General features: G+C 36.6%; 1 protein-coding gene across 2 annotated transcripts in view; it reads right to left on the bottom strand.

Moving 5' to 3' along the window:
• The window catches only part of LOC306868319 (calcium-dependent secretion activator 2-like), a 147,031-nt gene that overhangs the window by 113,980 nt on the left and 15,872 nt on the right, over positions 1-17,179 (bottom strand). For both annotated transcript variants that reach the window (XM_079414423.1, XM_079414424.1), the window contains exon 2: positions 6,955-7,068. In XM_079414423.1, coding sequence (XP_079270549.1) covers positions 6,955-7,068 — 114 coding nt within the window. The remainder of the gene's footprint in view (positions 1-6,954; positions 7,069-17,179) is intronic.

Genomic DNA, 17,179 nt, shown 5'->3' with positions numbered 1-17,179 from the left:
CATACGTACAAATTTTTTTGGAAAAAGACATTTTTTCAAGACGTTTCCAACTCTGCCTTTGGACCAATTCTGTAGAATGGTCCATAAATGTTGTTATGTCTTCCAGACGTCCAGTCTGTTTGACTTCATTAGTAACGTGCAATTTTATAGGATGTGTTGAATTTTATCTTGAGCTCCTTGCATTGTTTCTTATCATGTAGACAACAGATTAAGTAAAAATATGAATATGCAATATAGCGCATAAATTTAGCAAAATGCTTTATGGTTATTTTTAGCTGACTAATGAGCTTATGGACGCTGAATGGTTATTTCGGAGTTAAATTCTGCTTATTCTGGCTATTCTGAGCCCTGCGTACCAAATAGCTAATGGCCAGAATAAAACTGCAAATAAAGCAAGGTGTTACTCAGTTACATATACAGTGTCATCAGAATCTTATCAAATTCCCCAAAACAACCAACTTACACTTAATTCACTATATCATTAGATAATTATTAAAAACTGACTTTTGATTTGACGACACTAGCATTTACGATCAAATCTTTAATTAAGGTTACAGGAACTTTACCTGGAATAATAAAAAAAAATTAAAAAATTCTATCTTAATATCTCCTTTTCACAAAGTATGACTGACAATAGTTTGGTCTCTATTATTTCTTATATTATTTACATGGCCAAAAGTACTAATGTTTTACAAAACATTGATATTTTGATATATTAAGTCCTTATATTTAATATATTTAATATTTATAATATATTAACATTTAAACATTTGCTATATTTACAATTTACTACAATATTATATTTTAATATTTACTTAGGAATCATACAAGTACATTCTTATTTAGGAAATATATACACCAATAATGTTTTGCTAAAAATGTGCATTTTAATATATTAAATTCTTAAACATTAAAATTGACATTTAATAATTTGTAACATTTTAAATTTATTACAATGTTATATTTGAATATTTATAATGTGTTAATACTTAATATCACTTTTTCACAGAGTCATGGCTGAAAATATAGCTTGGTCTCTTGAACCCTATTATTTGGCATATTAAATATGAAAGCAGTTAAAAAAATACAACAGAGAAAAATTACTGGCAAGATGATGAATACACAATGGAAAATTGGACAAGTAAATTAAACCCTTTCCCTCACAGTCACCTTTAAAATATTTTTTAACAGTACAGGAGGAAGACATTTATATCCTGTCATATAAGCAATCTGAAATCTTCAACTATGACAGACTAGTAATGAAGATCTCTGGAGCATAATGAAGCTGAGCTGGACCTCAAAGATCGAACAGAACGGGCAAACATTTTAAAAACTTCAAGAGAAAGAGACTGGAAAAGCGAAACTCTGTTTGACCCGAGGTGAGAAGTGGAAAAAGATGTTTAGATGGTCTATATTTACTTCATACTGCAGATGACAAATCCCTCTTAAAGTTATTCTGCATGACTGTGTTTTAGAAGGATAAAAACATTTCTGTCTAGGTGTGAAATGTATGTGACACCCATAGGCAAAATGTTAATTAATTCAAAATTAATCTTTAATTTATGTAGCCGCCTACATCCTGGATGTCAAAATTGTAAATAAGGAACAAGAAAATGAATCAATAAAGAACAAGAACATGAATCAAATGTCACATGGTGCAAAGTGTGGTTTTGGAGCTCTGTATCATAAAAAGCGCAAACAATTTAGATTCACACCTTTTTTCTAATGTTTCTGTATCTGGAAAGTATAAAACAGCTTTCAGGAAGTTTGATGTAATGAGTTCCTCATACAATAGACTTTAACAGTCAAGTTCTGGGAAAAAATATTCTCAATAGGCAATTGATTTTTAAGAACAACTTATTAATCTTTAAAAAGACAGACCTGCTATGAGGTAAGAGGTTGTTAATCGATGGTATATGCTTTTGTTGAAGCTATCAGCCTGCATTATTTCATCTATTTTTTTTAATGTGTTTAACGGCCCAATTCCTGGTGGTCTCCTTTTCTCTCTTTATTTGTTCCCCTTGGTTCAATAATCAGGAAGCATGGCTTGTCAATCCATTGTTATGTGGATGATAGCCAGATTTGTGTGCCACTTAGAAAGAATGACACTGTCAGACTGCTACTTGATTGTCTGGACGATATAAAGGCACGGATGGCTCTTCATTTTTTAAGTTTCAATGAAAAAAAGACAGAAGTGATGGTTTTTGGTGGGACCACAGGGACCCCTCTGGTTGATTTGGGTGCCTTGTCTCAGTACATCAAGCCAACCATCACTACTTTAGGGGTGAAAATTGACTCGGACCTTAAAGTCAGCATGAAATCAAAATTGACAATTCTTATTTTTTGATGGCATACTGTAGTGTTTATTATAAATATGCCCTTGTAATCTTTAATCAAAAATGTTAACCTCTCCTCCCCCTCAAAATGACTCTTCTACTCTTCTGGTCACGAGTGATGGTGCAAGGGTGGAGCTAGTGATGTGAGGGGTAAACGACGGGGAGAAGCTGAACCTGATGCTTCACTTCATAGCACTGACACCAGTCATGAGGGAGTACCTTACCCTTAAACACTGAAAATATATTAGGACAGCATTACTCGTAGGACACCGCAAACTAATTTATTTCAAGAAAATGACTTAACCTGATAGGACGCGCTCAGTCTCTCTCTCTTTCGCGCGCTGTTTAGGCATGTTTTGTGTCGTCATTATCCTTAATAAATGAAACATTTATTCCTGCTTGGGTGTCGGCGGTGAATCCAGTCGCGAGAAATCCCCCACCACTAACTGCAAACTGGCATTTCAGATCTGCCTCCATTTTGTAAGTAACGCCCCAACTTCCAACGATCCAATCAATTTCCGAAGGACAAATCAAGTCCCGTCCTCTTCAGATGCCGTTTCACTCGGATATACGTCACAGTAGAGAAGAAAAGACAATCGCAACTTCCGTTTCACGCCGACTTTAAGCTCAACAGTCAGATCAGGACAGTAGTTAAAGTAGTTTTTTACAATTGAGGCAGCTGGCTAAAATAAAGCCATATCTTCAAAAGCAACACTTTGAGACAGTAATCCATGCCTTTGTTACTACTCGGCTGGATTACTGTAATGCACTGTATGTGGGGGGGGTTAGTGGGTCTTGTGTTGCTCGTTTGCAGATGGTGCAAAATGCTGCAACGCGTCTTTTAACTGGAACAAGTAAATATGAGCACATTTCCCCCATTTTAGGATTCAATTTAAAATTCTTCTGTTTGTTTTTAAATCCCTAAGTGGGCTTGCCCCACCTTACATTTCCAAGCTGCTACACCATTACATGCCCACCCGTTCTCTCAGGTCAGCTGATAAGCTGTTCATGAATGTGCCAAAAACAAAGCGTAAGCTTAGAGGGGACCGTGCCTTTGCTGTGGCAGCTCCTAAATTGCGGAATGATTTGCCTCTGTCCCTTAGGCAGGCCTCTTTATTGTCTTTATTTAAAGGTGCCATAGAATGGAAAACTGTATTTAGCTTGGCATAGTTGAATAATAAGAGTTCTGTACATGGAAATGACATGCCGTGAGCCTCAAACACAATCGTTTCCTCCTTCTTATGTAAATCTCGTGAATGCAAAGGTGATGAGGATGATGGTGAAGGATTTACGGATCCTGAGCACCATTGACAAGCATCTGATCTTGTAAAATGTGTGGTAAGTACTGCCGTTCCATAGTATAAACAGAGTACTTGTGCGAATCTCGAAAGTGAAACTAAAAAGCGATCGTGCATTTGCAAGCAGTTTCAAAAACGTTGACACTTTTAAACTTTTTTGAATAAAGGGAGATTAACAGTGTTCAGAACTTTTTTCTATTATTTGATGATACACATTTTTGGATGTGCGTACTTTTACCCTTCTTTTATTGTAGTTCTTTCCCTCATTAAAAACATCATGTAAACAGTCTTGTACCTTTTGTCCAATTTTCAAATGCTTCAAATGTTTTGATTCACATCGTAGCTGGTTGGTTTGATTAATAGCTTATAACTCATTAACAAAGAGTTTTTAAGAATCCCTATGGGACAAAATACATGTGCAGACACTTATGCAATCCATACAGATTGCATAATTGCCCATTTTTACTCTCTGCACTTTAAGTGATGCACTGGGACAAAACGAGAATGCAATAAAACTAGTGATAAACTAACCAAGCAGTTAACTACTAATGCAACCCCTATAAGTAATTTCTTGCTCCTCTTAATCTTCTAAACAATGTTCACTGTAGAACCACAATTAAACTCCTATAGTGTCCACAAGTCCCTGGTGGCACACTTTGGCGTATGCTACAAAAATGCCCAACAGAACCCAAATAGATGCTTTGTTATGAGCACGATGGCCCCCTAATGACAATAGGGAACTTTGATCAGCCAACCCAGAGTCCTCCACATGTGCATGAGCGACTATCAGACCCAACTTCAAAGAGCTGCTTCCCATCCAGTGCAATTAATAGAGCGGAGAGTCAACTGATATGATATGATGATCCTATTAGGGTATGATAGGCATGTCCTGTTCTAAAAGAAAAAGCAATTAAGAGAGAGTGATGAAAGCAAGAAAGATGGTGACTGACAATGTAAGATGTAAAGGGTAAAAACACTGATTGCAAAGGCTTGTTTGATGAATATACTGTACATTGATGCGGTCTGATTCAGCAGACCATCTGTTGTGCCTATTTGTTATTCTCTAGAAACGTTGCATGCCTCATCGTACAATTAAACGAACATGAAAGACCTGAATAGTGAAAAGTGACTGTCTGAAAGAAGAAAAAAAAAAACAGCGATGGAGGTAGATAAAGCAATTGAAGAAAAGACCACTCAAGCAGCCCTCCACATACAGAACTCAGCCAATCAATTTTCAATAATTTATCAACTGACCAAAGCACAAAGCTCCAGGCATTTCTCCTGTGGGTGTTTTAAACAAAATTATCTTATTGGATCTGGGTTTTTTGTAGGTCGGTTCAACAGCTAAGAGAAAACAGACACTAAAGAATTTAACTTTAAAACTTTCCTTCAGGCACCATTTATAATCTCACCATTAAAAATACAGTTGGAACTGACAGATCTTACATTATGCATGATGGGCACAGACTTGGGCTTCAGATTTTGGTTCCATCCAGCCTGAAGATGTTTGATATTTTTAGCTTTTTGTTTATTTTTATTTGTCATGCATCTAACAGCAAGACGTGTCTCTGCATGAGTTTGTCATGTTCAGAACGCTTAGAGTCTGGTAGTGATGATTCTAACCCTGGAGAAACATCTAAAACTTGCAACTGCAAAGTTTAATTGCAACATATAATCACTGCAGTTAATAGTGTTCACCGTCTGTTTGATTACGTGTAGTTTGTAACTAACTGCATGATTCTTACTGTACTGTACATTTCTGCCATAATCACCACTAATAACCTACTCCTAAATATAATGTAGAAACTTGCTCTATACAAATAAACTAGAATTGAATTGGTAGTGTGTGCTTCTCAGTCATAGTGTATGATGCCAGTTTTTCTCTATAACCATTTATAAAGTCAGCAAGTGTATGACGCCTAATGTTTTAAAATCATCATAAAAACAGTCATGTAGTGTATTCCAGCCTTTAGTCACACTTGCTTTCGGACGAGATCCACAAAACTTGAAAAAAAAGTGCATTTCCTTTGCCGGATTTGAGCAAGAGATTTGGCAGAGAAATATATTTGGGTTGGGTTGAAAAATCATGTGTAAAGAGGACAGCCAGGCAGCTATGCTGTAAATACAGATGCTTCTGGTAACTGTTTCTTTCCCACACTTTTTGCACACATATAAGCAGTCCAACTGATAAATGTCTGAATATGCCTACTCCCCTGCTATATACAGTAGTAGGCACAAACAGTATGTGAAAATACTAGTCTGTCAGAATTCATAGTATTCAATAGTTGGCAAAAAAGTACCTGAAGGACCTATAGTACTACTTCCAAAAAGTTCCTCAAGTGAGAACTTGACAAAGAAATGGCAACACATTAAATTAAATGTAAAATTTAAGTAAAACACATCAATAATCTTTGTTTTATTAACAACTTCAAAAATGTTTTTACAGTGTTTATAAAACAAGTTTTTAAAGGGATAGTTCACCCAAAAATGAAAATTCTGTCATTAATTACTCACCCTCATGTTGTTCCAAACCCGTTCATCTTCGGAACACAAATTAAGACATTTTTAATGGAATCTGAGAACTCTCAGACCCTCCATAGACAGCAAGGGTCCTTACACGATCATCAAGGTCCAGAAACGTAGCAAGGGGATTGTTAAAATAATCCATGTGACGTCAGGGGTTCAACCGTAATTTTACGAAGCTACGAGAATACATTTTGTATATTCTCAACAAAAAAAAAGACTTTATTCAACAGTTCGTCTTCTCTATGTCAGTGTAGCGCCATTTTGGAGAATATCCGCTGGACGGAAACTACGTACGCTCTTCTGTGTTAGCCACATACCGGATGAGCGTACACAGTTTCCGTCCAGCGGATATTCTCCAAAATGGCGCTACACTGACATAGAGGAGACGAACTGTTGAATAAAGTCTTTTTTTTTGTTGAGAATATACAAAATGTATTCTCGTAGCTTCGTAAAATTACGGTTGAACCCCTGACGTCACATGGATTATTTTACTGATCTCTTTTCTACGTTTCTGGACCTTGATCGTGTAAGGACCCTTGCCGTCTATGGAGGGTCAGAGCGCTCTCGGATTCCATAAAAAATACCTTAATCTGTGTTCCGAAGATGAACAAAGGTCTCACGGGTTTGAAACGACATGAGGGTGAGTAATTATTGACAGAATTTGCATTTTTGGGTGAACTATCCCTTTAATGGTTGTGAAATTTGTTCCTCATCAGAACTCCAGCGGTAAACATTCTGGTCACATCCTAACTGCCAAAAAATTTGAAATAGAAATGAAAATCAGAGAGTCTTGCCTCATAGTAACTGCGCACAGCGTTGCAGAAAGCCTCATCTGCGACAATCTGCGTCTCTCCTTTCAAGAAGGCCTGGAAACGTTCCTTCACCACCTGCAACTGCTGCTTGTTCAGCTGAAAACAGAAAAGAGAAAAAAACAATAGTTAACTGAAGACCTATCCGTGGGATCTCATTTTCTTTAGCATAAATAAATAACCATAGGAAAACAGAGTTTATGATAATGCTCACTTTAGCACCTCTTAAGTATGCAACGCAATTCTGTTGAGCATGTGTCAATATAAAAATGCCATTTTCTGCTAAATTATGTTATTCTTTAGCTGCAGTTCACTTCTAAAGCACATGAAAATGGCTTTCCATGAGTATAAATACCCTCATTTTACTTGTTTGTATTCATAAATGTTGTTTTTGGCGTGTGTTATTGATGTTTTGGTAATGAATAATGAGTGGAAAAACACAATTATTTTCTCATCCTTTAATGTGCTTCCATAGCTGACGTAAAATCAGCAGGAACTACAGAACAAATGCATCAGTAATGTTTTAGAGGAAAAACATCTTTATTCAAAATAGCGATATTTTCGAACAGTCATAGCCTTTGATGTTATTTGGAGGGGGTTATTTCTAATCAAATTTACCCACAGGGAGCATGAAAGGAGGCTGCTTAAAAAATCAGGACTATTAACTGCTTTTCTTAGCCATAATCATAGTTATGACTCATCATAAATTGACATGCAGGATGGCCATTTTGAAAACCGGCTTTGGCAGAGACTTTGTCTTGAGTTGGAAATAGAAGAAACCGTTGGGTAACTGTGCAAACACACAAATAAGTTTTAAAAACGAATAAAAAAGTTTTCAAATCAGCATATTAGAATGATTTCTAAAGGATCATGTGACACTGGAGTAATGATGAAATTAAACTTTGCATTAAAGGAATAAATTACATTTTAAAATGTATTAAAATACAAACATTTTATTTAAATTTTAATATTTCACACTATTACTGTTTTTACTGTAATTTTGATCAAATAAAAGCAAACTTGGTGAGCATAACATATTTCTTTCAAAAGCATTAAAACATCTTTCCAAACCCAAACTTATGAATGTGCTTTTAGGTACATAATCAGATTTTCTCCAAAATATTTTCAGTAGAAAATGTTGATATGTTGTACAAAGCATAAACGATGAATAAAAGACAGATTTGTTTGCACATAAGCCATGTAAAGATATCAAGTTGCACACCTATCTCACAAATCACTCTTGAAGGACATACTTCTAAGGACATAAGCAGTAATTTCAGATATAAACACTATTATATCAACATTTTCTTGAAATTCAAGATGCATCGTAATTGAGCATAAATCAATCAATCAATTCAGTTCTGATAAAGCACCTGTAGACCCTGACCGTGATCCTGAAAAACAGTGAAGTTGTGTAGAAAAAGGCTCTGTTTATGTTGTTTCCTGTCAAATGCATGGTGAGCCCACAGGCAAATGTAGCAGACATTAAATGTGCTACGATAGTCAACGGTTTTATAACCACTGTAAATTTTAAAATTCCCACAGAGTTTTGCAACCTACGGGATACCCTTAATTTGCAATGAACATCTGAAGCTATGCCTCATGAATCTCTTTGAGATTAGCATTCTAGCGCACATCCGTTTCTAAATACAAACAGATCCCATGCACATTCAAACACATACTGTAGCTGGAGTTGTTTACAATGTTGAGAATATGGTTGCAGATGCTATTAGCGCGTTAACCAGAGGTGGTCATTAATAAGTGCAATAGAGCACTTATGTCATCAGCACCAAGCTACAGCATAGTGTTTGCATTTCCTCCATGTAGCACTCACTGTTATCTTGCTTTCAATGGCTTATTCACTTTCAGTTGTGATCGATTCGGCCTTGTCTCTTCATGAGCCAGCAATTCACTCTCTTGCTTGTAAGGCAATGCAACCATTTCAAGCATATGGACAGAGTTGCTCTAAATATCCCTCATACCTGCATGGAGTGAGTGGCAAAGAAAGAAAGTGATGGAAGTATGGATAAGACTGTTGCAATATCAGTACGGTTGATAAATAAATATTGATATTATGTTGATAATATTAATTCATCACCAATAACTGCCTTCCTGTAGTTTAAACAGCAGAGCATGGTGCTAACACCACCAAGATCATGGGTTCAATTCCCAGGAAAAAGAAGAACCGATAAAGCGATAAAGATTGTACTTTGAATGCAATGTAATGCCAGCATACACTGCATGATTTTAGCCCTGATTTTCACTCACTGACAGTTTTGTGGACATCGCCAACAAATGGCCAGAAATCGGTGCTGGTTTCTCACGAGTGATAATCGTGTAATGTGCGTTATCATATCAAAGACATGGTCTGATAGACGCTCTGATGCTTTCTGCAGGATACTGTTTTTAGCAAACAAATCTATTCTTGCGTGAGAACACCAGTCTCTCACATGATCTTGTTGTCTCTCGTTATTTCCTGTATCAAGTCTCGCATATGAAATGTAATCTGGAGACCAGACGGAGTTGTTGTCAATTCTTCCTATTGAGAAGTTGTGTAATGTGTGACCCCCTGTAACTGATCCGTCACCAATCGCACCAGTCGTGCTGTGTGAGACAAGCAGTGTGCAACAACTTTGAAAATCATGCAGTATGGGCCCGCCACAAAACACTTTGGATAAAAGCATGTACCAAATGCATAAAAGCATTTGTTTGACACTCCAACACAAGGTGGCATTATTTCACCTTAATGCTGGTGGCCATGTGTCGTCAAAAAAAAAAACAGCAACCAAATTTCCAAAAAAAATTCTTTAGACTGCGACAATATTGTTATCGCTATTGTGCCTGCCCTAGTGCATACCGACAGCAATTTTATCGTTCGAGGTTGTCCGATGAACTAAAGTGAACGGTAGACTGTGCAACTAGCCATCATTTGAAATGATCACAAATTAGATGTGCTGCAGTAAAAACTAGATGAATAAAGTTTGTAAACAAACTTTGAAGTTGGCTTGAGAAAGCCTGACAGTTTGAAGCAGTTGTAAAAGCTTGAAGTAGATTAGACACAATTTAATACATTGTTAACGATTTAACATGTTGCTAGTATGATTAGCATGTTGTTAACATGTTGATATGTTTCTAGCATAAATAGCATGTTGCTAACATGATTACCATGTTGCTAGCATGTTTTTAACATAATTAGCATGTTGCTAACATGTTGTTAGCATCATTAGCATGTTACTAGCATGTTTTAATCACGATTTACAAGTTTCTAACATGATTAGCACATGACACATTGACATGTTTTAGCATGTTGCCAGTATGATTTATCATGTTGTCCTGGGATAGTCATTAAGCTTTGCTAGTGACAGACAGCTAAAACACTCTATAAGTCTTATTGTACAAAAGTTTTGACTCCCTCAATGAAAGTCTATGGGACTTTTCATAGTTTCGATCATCTGTTTCATAAGAAAATCATAAGTCGGATAAGACTCGCAACCCGAGTCATACCAGTCTGAAGGTCTGACCAGAGTTTGAAAAATCTAAGAGGAGATACTGTCCAAATTTTGTCTCTTAAGAAGAAGCTTTGTATAGAATTGTATAGCATTAATTAGCATGACTTCTAGCAACTGCAAGATGCTGAAGATGTGAAAAGGGCATTACAGTATTTTTTTTTTTTACAGTAAATTGTGTGAAAGTGGTTTTTCAAGGGTCTGTGAAAAAAAGTGAAAAATGGAAAATGAAACTTGCATTTAGTCACACTTAAATAGCTACTATTTGTATATAGTGGTATACAGTGGACACGTATGCCTTGATTATAAGCCAAATTATATAATGAATATAATAAGAGACTCGCAAAGACAGCTAAGTAGCGGAATCGAATTGTCAAACAGTCGTCAAGATATCAGATTTTCACAACACGATTATTGGCCAAAAGAACAGTGTTGGAGTGTCAACCAGATACTGTGGTACACTGCGATACAGGTACTGTATATTGCGCCATCCATAAAATCAAATTTAATTTTTTTCCAAAGCAAGTGTAAAGTCAGCCTACGACAACCTGGCTGCTGGAGAGGTAATTCTCAGACAGAAATCAAAAGTTTACTGGTTTGTGGCTCTAATAGTGAAACATCAGCTCAGGGAAAATCTCTCAAATGGTAACTGTGGTGGGTGAAAGCATTTTAGCCTTATGTTACGTTCCTCTCTATAGTCTAGGGGTTTCAGAGCAGAAGTAACAAAGTCAAAAGATGTGATAAAATAAATAAGTGAACGTTGAGAAATCTCCTTTTCCTCTATCCCAGCTCTTACCACTTTCACCATTAACACTTCCAATAAAGGTTCACACAAAACCCTATTAAACATCATGATACAAAAGAATATCAAATGTCGGAAATAGACTTAAATGTTTTATTAAGAGCTTAACAAACCAAAAAGAATACATATTGAAAATATACATTTACATTTATTCATTTAGCTGACGCTTTTATCCAAAGCGACTTACAATTGCTATATATGTCAGAGGTCGCACGCCTCTGGATCAACTAGGGGGTTAAGTGTCTTGCTCAGGGACACATTGGTGTCTCACAGTGGATTCGAACCCGGGTCTCTCACACCAAAGGCATGTGTCTTATCCACTGCTCCATCACCACCCACTATACAATATCAAAGTAGATAATCAACTTAAATAACCAAGTCGTCAGGAGAGAGCAAACGCCAAAATAACAAACAAAACAATCTTTCTAAAGGTTATAACAAAATAACTTCCCTAACAAAAGAAAAACAAAATAAAAGACAATAATCTTACCTCTCTCCCTGACTAAAGAAAAACAGGAGAAAAGTTTGGAAGAGGATAAACCCTAGGATAAACTAGAGTTCAGGTTTACTCTAGTTCACACACCCACCCAAAAACACAACAAAAGCACTTAATAAACATCATTAATGCTCCCAAAGGGTTCCGAGGGCATGAGGCCACCTCAGCTAGTGTGTATATATAACTGCTCACTTAGTACAGGTTTGTGAGTTTATTTTTGTTTCTTTTGCTGTTATATCACAAACCTGTTATACAGATGGTCTCCATTTTCTCATTCTTAAAATTTATTTTTCTTTTGTTCTCCTTCCATTGATGGCGTTTTGCTTTTGCCACTCCCTGAGCATGACAACCCCTTCACATCGTCATGGCAACATCATCCACTGCGTGGCTTCCAAGGACCTGCCTGGCTGCTGCAGCTTTCTGTTTTTTACAGTATATCAGCGACAAAGGGTAAAACACCAATCATGAAAGGAATACCAGCTGCCATCCTTCCTTGATCAGTACATACATTCAGATCATCTTTTATACTAACAATATGTCAGAAGTATTTCAAGCTAAGAAGTCAAAATTCTATCATAGATACAATTTAACAAAATTAAAAGGTATTGAGAGGATGCTAAAAACATGTTAAAAGGATGCTAAAAGTTTTGACAATTTGGTTATGATTTACTCACCTTCATGTTATTCCAAACCTGTATAAGTTTCTGGTAACACTTTATTTTAAGGTCTAGTTGCTTATTAGCATGCATATTACTAGAACATTAGCCATTTATTAGTAGTAATTAAGCACATATTAATGCCTTACTCTACATGACCTTATTCTAATCCTTATTCAATTATTCTCATCCCTAATCCTACCCAATACCTAAATTTAACAACTACTTTACTAACTATTAATAAGCAGCAAATTAGGAATTTATTGAGGGAAAAAGCCTCATCCCAAGCCTTGACAAACATACACTCCTCCTACTAATCAAACACACACTCACCTCTCCTTCAACAAACATGCCTCAATGCATCTCTTCACTGAAACAGCAGTATGTAATAATAGATAACACTTCCGCAAAACAAAACAATCTACAAACATCAGATTAAAGAGATATTATTACAGCCAGGAAGACAGACTGTGAAATTATACTCCATAGCAACCTACACTCATAGACAACGTCCTGCCAACTATTTTTAAGTAAATAACTTCATATGACCTAAAGTGCATGTTTAATTCAGCGAACACAGTCTACAGAAGAAAAAGTTGTATATCAACTTATTTTACATTTATTACAATTTGTCTTTATAAAAATAAATAATATTAAACAATGACTAAAAATAATGTATGAGATTTCAGCAATGAAATGTAGAGGTGATGTTACTTAAAAACAAATAAACAAATTGCTTTGTGGGATACAGTGTCCAGCACATCCTGCTCTGTTGTGCATTGCACATTTTTGGCAAATAAGATTATCCAGATATCCCATACAAAAAAAAAAAATGCATGCTATGTGCAGTATACATATTATATACATCACAAATAGTAATATAATAGTATGCCATGCTGAACACAGCCTAGAATTCAAATTTACAACCCTTCCATGTAAGCAATTACTACAGACTCACAAGAGTGTTACATTTGAATTTGTTAGAGAAAAACGATTTAGTTCAATCAGAAGCTTCCTGACAAGCTTCATCCACTCCATCTAGGCTCATGTCTATCTGTGATTGAGGGTTTTTTTTTCTAAACAAACATCCACCCCTAGCAGGATGGGGATCAACTGGCAAAAAGCAAAGAGAGAGAGAGAGAGAGAGAGAAACAAAGAGAGAACAATAAAGAGTGAGGAGAGAACTTGTGTATGTGTATATGACAGTGATTCCCACCGGCACCACTGGGAGCTAATGGAGAAGAAACGCCGCAGACATTTATCACAGAACAACCCCGATAGCTGCTCGTGTCTCTGCTATGAACCTATGTTCAAGCCCATTAGTGGACACGCATTGCCAAATTACACAAAATAGCCATTCAAACCAAAGTGTGCCTACATTTAGGTTTGGAGTGTTGTAAACCTGAATATTTGAGGGTAACAACCAAACGTTCTGAAAGGTCTGCATGATTGCTCTCTAATTGAAAGTTACCAGCAGCATTTTCTGCCAGAGACCTAAGGTCAGGAAGGAAATTCTCTGGCTTGCTGTTTATTCAGTCATTTCCTATCATTGTTTAATGGGATAGTTCACCCAAAAATGAAAATTACCCCATGATTTACTCACCCTCAAACCATCCGAGCCTAGGTGTATATGACTTTCTTCTTTCAGACGAATACAATCATTAAAAAGTTATATTAAAAATGTCCTGACTTTTACAAGCTTTACAATGGCAGTGAATGGTGGCCACAATTTTTAAGAAAAATAAAGTGCATAAATCCATCATAAAAAGTGCTCCACGCAGCTTTTGGGGGGTTAAAAGGTCTTCTGAAGTGAATCAATGCGTTTATGTAAGAACAATATCTATATTTAAAACTTTATAATCTCTAGCTTCAGCTAACTGTTGTGCGTATGTTCATGAGAGAGTGGCGTTCCAGCAGATGACGTAGCACGTAGACTTAGTCTAAGCTCTGGTGAGAACATGCTATTCTAGCGAGAACCAAGTTTTGTTTACAGCAAAGGAAAACCAGTCTCTTTTGACCAGTGTTTTGTTTTGCTTACTCCTCTGTGCTTCCATGTTTGTCACTTCTCACCAGAGCTTATGCTACGCATACATCCTTACAGTTAGTGGAAGCTAGAAATTACAGATTGTAGAGTTTTAAATATAGATAGATATTTTTTTTTTACACAAATGCATTGATTCGCTTTAGAAGGCCTTTATTAACCTACCGGAGCCGTGTGGAGCACTTTTTATGATGGATGGATGCACTATTTTGCTTCAAAATCTCAACCACCATTCACTGCCATTATAACTATCTCTTTAATGGAGGTCTTCATCTTCGTCTGTGTTTAACGCCAACATGAAATAGCATTCTAAACCCATTTAACTTCTGTAATGTAATGTATTTCGAAGTGAAACAAGATATTCAACATTTCATAATTCATTTTATCTAACGGGAAATGATTGGCCCATGAAAAAGAGGTTCCAGATCCGTCTATAAAGTTTATAGTTGATTGTAGAAGACTACTCTCCTCCTGAAATGCGACCCTGAGCCACTTTTGAAAAGGTTTTCTGACCAAGAAGTGGAGATTGAAAGTCAAGTTCACTCTTGAAAGCATCTCAATGGAAACACTGACTATTTTTTTTTAATCCACCTTTTTGCGATTACGTCCATGCTAACAAGTTTTTAAACACACCATTAACTATAAAAACTATTAGCAAGATTTCAGTAAGACTAAATTAACTCAACAGCCTTTGTAGCTAACATGCCGGAAGTAAAGTTTTGTCAGAAGTGAAGTAAACTATGTCAAATCTGATTTCATATTGACTTTACATAAATCAAGTAGGACCGAACTCAGAAGAATAGGTGGGAGTGACTGGCGAAGAGAAAGTTGAAGTCATTTACAGAGAAAAAGAGACAGCAGGGAACAAAGACAAAGATCAGACATTCAGACAAGATGAGCGACACAATTAGGTTGCAGTTGATGGAGACACTACATGAAACAGAATAGCTCTCCAGGCCAGCAATAAGAACTAGCCTCAAATAATAGGAGCCCACACAAATGCCTGACTGAAAATAGCTCGACCGGTAGAGGTAGTGGGTGGATAACCACGAAACAATTTCCAAAAGCAGCACCATGAGTAATTATTAAGTAGGTATATACTGTATGTACTACCTGTCAGAGCTCACAAGTTGTCGTGTCATGTCATATCAAATTATCCTGACAGTGCGGTCAGTGGTCTGACACACATGGATGTGGACAGGAGATGATGTGATGACAGACTGGCACTGAAGCTTACTCGAAAACTCCCCCAGAAATCCAAACGCTGTCAATACATCTGCCACTAAGTCAAACCAATTTTATCTATCTGAAACTGATGTTTACTTTTTTAGGTATGGTCTAGTCTTCATGCAAAGCGTTTGTCCCTTCCTATTGTGTTCCACCATCTGCTAAGGCGAAAACACTGATTCCTTGTGTCATGTTTGGATCTCGCTGGTCCTTTCCCACGGGAACTCACAGAGAAGGCGCTGTGGGTAACAGCAGGGGAGAGGTACCACGGTGCATCTTGCTGTCCTACAGGTCTGTCACGACTCGCATTGCCCTGAAGCTGCTCTCTGCTCACCACTGATAAAGAGCTGCATGCTGTGTGTGAGTGTACGTTCACACGCCCACGCAATGTTGTCAGCTGTTCCTGCTTATTTCCGAACCCTCACATTGCTTTGAGAATGTGTCATAACTTGTCGAGGGAAGTGAAGGTGTTCTGAAGGTCCTGCGCTTGTCTGTTGGACAGATGCGATGAGTCACCTTGAATAACACTATGAGACTCAGGTACAAACCATCAGAAAGCTTGACACGTGTTTAAGTTTTTGTTATCCTGGTACCATTTTACAAAAATGGGTGGAGAAAGAAAACTTCATTGAAAAAAAATTGGAGTAGGATTTACTTGAAAAAAACTTGGAAACAATTTTCACTCAGAAAAAATTAAAAAAGGCATATAAAAGCCTAAACATAATTATTAGCAGGTTTAAATAGGCATTAAGTTAAGTTTACTTGGGAATTCCCAGTAGATTTTATTGACTATTTGAAAAACTTAAGTAATGCTTACCATGGAAATTAACCCAGCTGATTCACTGAAAAAAAGATTTACTTAATTTATTTTTTTTTGGCAAACATAAATTTGAAGTATTTAAAGTATTGAATTAAGTAAAAGCATGTGGTTCACTTACAAACATTTAAGTAAGCAAATAGACAGCGTGTTATCCTAAGATAATATGTCCACTCAATATAATTATTACCCAAATGAACACAGAGACCTCAATACTTGGTACACCGTACACAATGACGGTAACAATAAGTGGATAGTGTTTGAGTATGAATGGGTCATTTTGAGAAGAAATGATGTCACAAAACTCTAAGTTACTAAACCTAACAAAAAACAACCATAAAACTGTGTAAATATAACTCAAATGGAGTGTCTGAGAGCTCTCAGATTTCATAAAAAATATCCAATGTCCAGAGTTTTATATAATCAACCCATACACGTTCAGTGACTGTGAGCTGCATTGCACATGGGCTGAAATGCTATGATGAAAAGTCTATGAATGGCGGCAATACCGGCATATTTACGATGTAAGCAGCACCCACCCACATAAAATGGGTGTTTATCATGGCAAAGGCTACATATCATAAAAATTCAGTAGCAGTAGCTGGGAGCGCCGGGGTTTATGCAGATGAGAAGAAATCTAGCATTAATACTGATCATGGTTTGTC

The sequence above is a fragment of the Barbus barbus genome (genome assembly GCF_936440315.1).
Source record: "Barbus barbus genome assembly, chromosome: 50".
Classification (NCBI taxonomy): Eukaryota; Metazoa; Chordata; class Actinopteri; order Cypriniformes; family Cyprinidae; genus Barbus; species Barbus barbus.
The sequence above is the reverse complement of the archived record's forward strand: the minus strand, read 5'-3'. Positions and strand labels throughout refer to the sequence as shown.